Consider the following 8,246-nt stretch of genomic DNA (forward strand, 5'->3'; position numbering starts at 1 on the left):
GCTGTCCTGAAACTCACTATGTAGACCAGGCTGGCCTTGAACTCACAGAGATCCACCTGCCTCTGCCTCTCGAGTGCTGGGATTAAAGGCGAGCGCCACCACGCCCGGCCTGGTGTTGATTGTAAGCTATATTGCATTGTGATCTGATAGGATGCATGGAATTATTTCAATCTTTTTGTATTCGTTGAGGTTTGTTTTGTTCCCCAGCATATGGTTGATTTTGGAGAAGGTTCCATCGGGTGCTGAGTAGAAAGTATGTCCTTTGGTGCTTGGGTGGAATACTCGGTAGATGTCTATTAGGTCCATTTGATAAGTGGTGTTTAATTCAGCTGTCTGTAAACTCTCTGTCCTTTTGACCTATCTAATGGAGACAGTGGGGTATTGAAGTCCCCTACTATTAATGAGTTGGGATTAATCTGGGTCTTAAGGTCCTGTAGTATTGTTTTTATGAAGTTGGGTGCACTAGAGTTTGAATATGTTCATGATTGTAATATCTTCTTGGTTTGTTGTTCCTTTGATCAGAATGAAATGGCCTTCTTTATCTCTTTTTAAAGTCTATTTTGTGAGATACTAGAATTGCAATGCCTGCTTTTTTCTTAGTACCATTTACTTGGTATATATTTTTTCCCATCCTTTCACCTTAAGATAATGCTTGTCCTTGAAATTGAGATGAGTTTCTTACAGACAGCAAAAAGATGGGTTTGTTTATTAATTCATTCACCTAGTCTTTGTCTTTTGACTGGGGAGTTCAGTCCGTTAATATTTAAAGTTTTTAATGAAATATGTGTATTGAATCCTGTCATTTTTATTTCTGTTTGCATTCTTGTTATAGCTGTAGTTTTCCACAGTTATACCTTCATTAAACTTCTTTCCACAGCCCCTTGGGTATAGTCCTTCTCTTCAGCTCTGTGTATTGCTTCCAGAACTCTCTGACAGGGTGGTTTTGTGGACATGAATTCCTTCCATCTATTTATGTCATGGAAGATTTTTCTTTCCCCTTTGACTATAATAGACATTTTGGCTGGGTATATTTTGGGTTGGCATCTGTGGTCATTTAAAACTGGGAATACTTTGGTCCAGGCTCTTCTGGCTTTCATAATTTGTGCTGAAAAGTCAGCTGTAATCCTAATGGCGTTTCCTTTATATCTGACTTATTGTTTCTCTTTTTCAGCTTTCAGTATTGTCTCCTTGTTCTGTACATTTAGTGTTTTTACTATAATGTGCCGTGGAGAGTTTCTTTTCTGGTCCCGTCTGTTTGGTGTTCTGTATGCTTCTTGTATTTGTGTGGGCATGTCTTTCTTTAATTTGGGGAAATTGTCTTCTACGATTCTGTTGAAGATCTGGTCCATGCCATCATCTTGGGATTCTTCTATATGCCTGTGATTCGTAAGTTTAGTCTTTTATGGTGTCACAATTCCTGCATATTCCATTCTGTGCTTTCTTAAATTTTTCATAATCTTTGCTTGAGTGGTCCAGTTCATCCACTTTGTCTTCCAGTTTTGATACTCTGTTTTCCATTTCATTCATCTTATTGGTGAGGATTTCTCCTGTTGTTTTTAATTGGCTTACTGAGTGTTTCACTTCCTTCCTCATTTTTGCCTCAGTATTTGTCAGTATTTCTAGTTCTTCTCTGAATTCATTCAGAAGTTTATCCCTATCTTCCTTCAGTTCTTTGATTTCTTTTTGTGTGTGTGTGTGTGTTCTTTAAATTCACTGAATTCTTTTATCATGTTTATAATTGTTGTTTTGAGTTCCATGTCCTGCAGTATCTCTAGGGGGTTCTCATTGTACTCCTCTAGAGGACTGTTGGTATTTGGTGGGTGTATGTTATTTTGGTTTTTCGTGTTACTATTTTTTCTCTGTGATTTTGACTTGTGAATTTCTTTTGTAGTTTCTGATTCTTGTTTGAAACTCAAGCCGGATTTAGTATTTCTTAGATTTCTTGTTTTCCAAAATACTCACCAGATGAATTCTTCTTTCATGAATTCCTTCCATTTAATAACTTGCATCACCAGCGAGTTTTATTGATTTCTGTCAGCGTTATTGTAGACTTCAGATTTTAGTAGTTGTTTTAGTTTCATTTCTGTTGCTGTGACACATACCCTGACAAAAAGCAACTTAGAGAAGAAAGGATTGATTTGGCTTACAGTTCAAAGTTTATTCCATCATTTAAGGGAAATCAGGCAGGAACTCAAGCTATTAATCACATCATGTCCACAGTCAAGAGCAGAGAGATCCTCATGCATCCGTGCTGCCTGTTTGCTTGCTCAACTAGCTTTTTAAACTCTTACACAGCTCGGGGGCCCAGTCCAGGGGATGGTGTTGCTTGCAGTATGCTGGATCAATTAACAATCAAGGCAATCCCCACAGACTAGTCTGAGCTAGATAATTTCTCAGTTGAGACTGTCCTCCCAGGTTGTGGCAAGTTAACATTTAAAACCAACCGTCACAGCAGTTTAGGTGCTTTCTCATTTGCCTTGCACATTTTTTGACTTACATGTCTTTTGATGTCAGAAAACCAATAATTCTCACTTTGAGTAATTTCTAGAGTGGCACTCTTGCCAGGCCATTTCCCTGTTAGCTGAGGTTCATAGCCAAAGGTCTCTGGGTGACCCCATTGGAAAGGTTAGGATCCCAGTCCACAAGAGAGAATGAATTGACCCAAGATCCAGACATACTGCCCTGTTATCTTCTGATTCTCTCTTTCAGGAGGTTTGTGAGAGGGTCGAGGCCTTCTGTAACAGCTCCATAGTGATCTCAGGCCCAGGTATTCCATTCTGCAGAAAGACATCTGCCTGGTCACCAGTCTGGGAGAAGTCTGGGAACCCAGTGGAGTCTACCAAACTTTCTTCCATTAGTACAATTTGACTTTGATGGCAGCTCTGTGAGATGGTACAACTAGCCTCACCTTTAACACTAAAAATCAGAGCTTCAGAACTACTCTGTAGCTCCTCTTCGGATCTGTACTTTGAGAGTAGGCAAGCTAAGACTTAGTTTCACATGTCCTTGTTTTTCCTAAACCACATTCAGCTGCACTCTTAGCTCTTGAAGGCAGACCCACACTTCCCTGACAGATCACCCTTGGAGTGGAGGGACATATATACTTGTCTTTTCTCATTCTTTCACTTTGAGAAAAACCTGTGGGTGTTTTCTTTTCCATTTATTTATTTATTTTTATTTTATGTGTATGAATGTATTACCTTCATGTATGTAAATGCACCATGTTGTTCATGGCCCAGAGAGGCCAGAAGAAGATGTTGGATCCCCTGGAGTTAGAAATGATTGTTAGCTTCCATGTGGGTGCTAGGAACCAAACCCAGGTCCTCTGCAAGAGCAGCCAGAGCTCTTAACCACTGAGCCGTCTCTCCAGCCTGAAACCTTTGTTTTTGAGTAAAAAGTTGGATGGGGTTAATTCTTGACTTACCCCCTTTCTAGGTGTCATGTTCACAGGAACTTGATGATTGGTCAGCTCATCAAGCTTAACCTTTTCTATTTCTAGATGATGGCTTTGGATGTGCCTCTATGAAGAAATACCACGTGGCCCCAAAGCAATTATGTTTGGTAAGTCACTTGTTGAATTGACTCAAGAGCAGGAGCCCATGTCCTTCAGGTTCAGGGGTGTGAACAGAACATGAGGCATGTCTGGATCTATGGAGACCTTTGAGAGGACATTCTTAACTAGGCTATGGCTCTGTTAATTAACTTAACTTGTAAAGGTTGGTTTCTTCTAGAGCCAGCAGGAGTTGTAGCACACAGAGCTGGACAAAGCCGAAGCTCCATTCTTTGCTGTTTAACCTACTTCTGATAGAGTGTGAGCTCTGTGCAGAACCGGGGCAACCTTGATCTGATTCAGCTGTGGTGGCATTTTTGCCACAGCTCCATCCATCTTCAGCACCTTCTCCAATGGTTGGGTGTGGATTGTCACTTAACACTTTGTAGAAAAGAGCCCGAGACCAAGACACACAGGAACTTGGGGAGATCGGGGAAGGACACATCAGGTGAGAGCTTGAGCTTTGTTGCCTGTGTTCTGCCATGCTGGGGAGGGGGCATGTAGCCTGTGGGCAGCAGACATCTTCATGTAGCTCTTACCCTTCTATCAGAGGTTTTGTTGTGGTGAATTTGCGTAAGATTGTCAAGTTCTCTAAGGCTTGCCAATAAAAGCAGCAAGAAAATCTTAAAAACCCTATTTTATGATTACTTTTAGACAGTCATGTAATGTGCCCTATTTTGTTTGAAGAGTACATGACTTCTTTAAGGAACCCTATAGGAGCCCAGGAATGGGGGGGTGGGAGAAGAGAATAGAAGGTGGCAGACATCACAGCCCAGGTCCTCACCTCTTACCTGAGATACTAGTCTCAGTGTTTTGCCATGATTAGATTCAGTTTCCTTTCTATTAGAACAGTGTTTCTCCATCCCCACCCTCCCGAATCTTGCCCTTGTTTGTTCCTATTTCTCAGGTCTCCTGCCATCTTAGGAAGCCAGGGCCTGGTGACATTCTTCCCCAGGTATTCAGGTGAAGTCTGACCCAGGAACAGGAGCCACATCCTCGCCAATGACATCATGACAGCAAGAGAGCACAGCCCTCGCCATGGTGCCAGGGCCCGAGCAATGCAGCGGGCTTCTACCATTGATGTGGCAGCTGACATGGTGGGCCTCTCTCTGGCAGGTGAGTCTCACAGGCCTACGCTGGACTCCTGGTTATGAACTTGCAACATGCAGATTCTGTGCTTGAACAGTGTTGAGAGGGCCAAGTCTGCTCCCCAGGACACCAGGTAGACAAGCCAGATAAAGAGGGTACCCTGATGTCACTCCTCCTGGAAACTGGTGTGTTGAAGCTTGATCATCCTTGCTTTTCCAGCTTGGGTGGACACCTGTGGGCTCATCTGCCAATAAGCAGCATAGAATGCCATCAGAAAAGCCCTCCTTCTGATAGCTTGTAGACCTCAAGAGGAGACTTGATTTTGGCTTCTGAGATTTCTTCAGAGTTTGAAAAGCGTGTTTCAGAAGTATAGGAATCATCTGCTGTGATGCCTTGGGGTGGAGAGGGAGGAGTGTATATTTCTTGTTTTCATTTTTCCATGAAATCTAAAATCTAGGAACAGTTTACTGAAGGTGATTTTTTTTCTGTCATTTCTCTTCTACTCAGGAAATATACAGGATCCAGATGAGCCCATTTTAGAATTCAGCTTAGGTAGGTATCTTTCTTTGGATTTTTTTTTCCTGTTTGTTGTTATTTGAGAAAAATGTGTCATTTAAAGCAAACCTGCAATCACTAGCATTAGTTTGTCCCCAAGATCGGCCTCACTGTTGAGGTGTTTGGGAGAAGAGGTCATGAACTTCCTGTGGGCTGGAAAGAGCCTCAGAAGCTATATGAACTCAGGGTTCCTGTCTTCTGAGAAGGACCTGCCCTCCTGTCTAGGGTGTGCTTTCTGCATCCTGAAGCAGCCAAGGGATAAGGAGGTGTGCCCAGCTGCTGCAGAGCCAGCCTGGTCCTTTTGCCCTCTACTCCCTGGGAGAGGAAAGAGTAAGGAAACTGGGTGTAGGCTCTGCTTTGGGCTCCCTGGCCATAAGAGTTCAGCCTTCCAGCTCATGGTTCCCTACTCCTTACAAGTTGCCAGTGACACGTGCATGCTGCTCCTCTCAGACTCAGATGTGAGAATACACTGAAGAATGTGTGTAGTCCTGGGTCAGGGAAATGTGGTATGACTGTGATTTACTCAGAAAGCTGGAGCTATTCTGCAATATGTCCTCTCCAGAGTTCATGCTATCCTGTGCTGTTTCCTCTCCCTCACCACTGTTGAGGGTTGTCAGCATTGACTGATGGCCTGGCAATGATGTAATTACATAATAAGCTAACATAAAAGAGGTCCCTCTGAGGGAGTCAGATAACCCAAATCATAGTTCATCTGTGCCAAGCTATTAACAGAGTTTTAGGGCAAAAACCCTGGTTCTGGGAGTTGCAAAAGACTAGATAGAAGCCAAGGTTGGTGGCCCAGGCCTGTAATCTCAGCTCCTTGGGAAGCTAGGGCAAGAATATTGCTGTGAGCTTAGGCCCACACGGGGTACACATGTAGTAAGTTCAAGATCAGCACGGATATGCAGGGAAAACTTCGTTCTCAAAAAAAGAGTCCGGGCGTGTTGGGCACAGGCCTTTAATCTCAGCACTCAGAAGGCAAAGGGAGGTGGATTGCTGTGAGATTGAGGCCAGCCTGGTTTCCATAGTGAGCTCTAGGCCAGCTATTGGGAGACCCTGTCTCAAAAAAAGACACACATGCAAAAAAATAAAATAAAATAAAAAAAGAAAGAAAAAAGAAAAATTATGAAAAGCAGGGAGATCTTTTTATCAGTGTTCATTGAGAAGAGGAATAGATTAAAGAATGCTATAACACACTCCCTCCCCCGCTCCCCAGTTCCTCTCCAGGGTACTGACATGACCTTTAGGTTTAAATAGATGAGAATTGTGGCAGGGAGCAAGAGATATGTGTAACTAAATAGTCCTGGCCAAGATGGGGGTCCCCTGATCTTTGTCTCAGTTCTTGTCTCAAGGCCATTCGAAGAAGTCCTTACTGCTTGAGGGAATAAGCTCATTCTGAGAACATGATCACTCCTGCTCTGGTTGCAGCTTTCTCATCACCATCATCTAGTGGTCGGTCCTAGGATCTGTCATTCCTGGAAGCCAAGGTCACTTCAGGTTTGGGATAACTGGAGACCTTCAGGTGCCTTTTGGAAGTCTGGAATGAAACATTAAAAAAAAAAAAAGCTGAGAATAAAATGCCTCAGTTACTCCTCTTATCCCTTCATTGTTAAAGGGGAATGAGTGAAGGCTGAGGTGCTGAGGTGAAGTGAGGAGTCAGTGCATTTTAGCAAAAGCATTTTCTAAGTGCCTGTTATAAAACTAGCTACATGGCCTCTAACCTGCACAGGACCCAGTGGAAACAGTTTCCTCACAGGCTGTTCAGGTGCTACTATTTAACAAAGATTAAGGGAATCAACTTTCCCTCCCCCCAAAATAAAGACTTGAATAAATTGCGAAACCCAGGAAAGTGTAAGTCCATTGTTATAAAATTAATATTCAAGTTATGAATTGTTCCTCTTTACAATTATACGTTCCTAAACAAGTTCAGAGAGTTTCTCCAGCCTTGATCTGCTGTGGGTAACAAGCCATGTTGACCATGCTTCATGCTCAAAATGGCACAGTTGGGAGAGGCAGCCTGAAAGTCCTACATTCCAACCTTTCCCAGCCTTTCAAGAACTCTCTAGCATTTTAGAAATTACTAAACTGGGGCTGGAGAGATGGCTTAGTGGTTAAGAACACTGACTGTTCTTGAAGAAGACCTGGGTTCGAATGCCAGCACCCACATGGCAACTAACAACTGTCCGTAACTCCAGTTCCAGGGGATCCAACAGCCTCTTCTGTCCTCCATGGGCATTGCATGACACAGGTGCACTTACCTATATGCAGGCAATACATGCATACACATAAAATAAAAATAATAAATAAAAAATATTTTTTTAATTACTAAACTGATCCAAGAATTTCAGTTTCTTGGGAATAAAGCTAATGTACCATATTATCTTAGTCATTCCAAACAGCAAGACAGGTAAGAAACAAAAACTTCAAGAAGAGAGAAAGTGTTAGAACTCAAAAATGTCACCGGGGAGGAGGAGGCAGATGAAAGGCTGGTAAATAGAAGGAAAGGAGACCATAGCCACATCATGTCTGTGACAGAGGCCAGAGCAGGGGATTGGTCTCAGAGGTACTGAGGATGGTCAGGAGACAGAAGCCAGGGCCTTTTGGAAAGTTTACATAAGGATGAGTTTGGGTTCAGGTTCCCCTTTACCTTACAGGGTTATTTTCTCAAGAAAGTAAGAAGCAAAGATGCTCTGGGCCAGATGCATCAGCACAGAACAAGGGGCCAGACGAAACCAGGGAGTGAGTCTTTTTTTTTTTTTTTAATTTTTGAAAAATTTTAATCAATAGTTCATTGAGTCCCTAGAACCTGTTGCCTATAGGTGGCCAAATATAATCTCTTTTTACAAAAAAAGTATGTGACTAACAACTTAAAACTTGGATGCATCAGCACAGAACAAGGGGCCAGACGAAACCAGGGAGTGAGTCTTTTTTTTTTTTTTTAATTTTTGAAAAATTTTAATCAATAGTTCATTGAGTCCCTAGAACCTGTTGCCTATAGGTGGCCAAATATAATCTCTTTTTACAAAAAAAGTATGTGACTAACAACTTAAAA

The 8,246-nt window shown here is 42.3% G+C and overlaps 1 protein-coding gene across 27 annotated transcripts in view; it reads left to right on the plus strand.

The window, feature by feature from the left end:
• The window catches only part of Inpp4a (inositol polyphosphate-4-phosphatase type I A), a 175,864-nt gene that overhangs the window by 97,794 nt on the left and 69,824 nt on the right, over nucleotides 1-8,246 (plus strand). For 19 of the 27 annotated variants that reach the window (XM_029569756.1, XM_029569767.1, XM_029569766.1 and 16 more), the window contains exons 2-5: nucleotides 3,500-3,561; nucleotides 3,732-3,998; nucleotides 4,458-4,666; nucleotides 5,147-5,191. In XM_029569756.1, the coding sequence (XP_029425616.1) occupies nucleotides 4,561-4,666; nucleotides 5,147-5,191 (151 nt within the window). In that variant the 5' untranslated portion in view covers nucleotides 3,500-3,561; nucleotides 3,732-3,998; nucleotides 4,458-4,560. Of the gene's footprint in view, nucleotides 1-3,499; nucleotides 3,562-3,716; nucleotides 3,999-4,457; nucleotides 4,667-5,146; nucleotides 5,192-8,246 lie in introns of all 27 variants that reach the window. The other 8 variants (XM_008845834.2, XM_029569752.1, XM_008845829.2 and 5 more) reach the window with 3 other exon arrangements.

The sequence above is a fragment of the Nannospalax galili genome, unplaced genomic scaffold (assembly GCF_000622305.1).
Source record: "Nannospalax galili isolate Female #2095 unplaced genomic scaffold, S.galili_v1.0 scaffold182, whole genome shotgun sequence".
Classification (NCBI taxonomy): Eukaryota; Metazoa; Chordata; class Mammalia; order Rodentia; family Spalacidae; genus Nannospalax; species Nannospalax galili.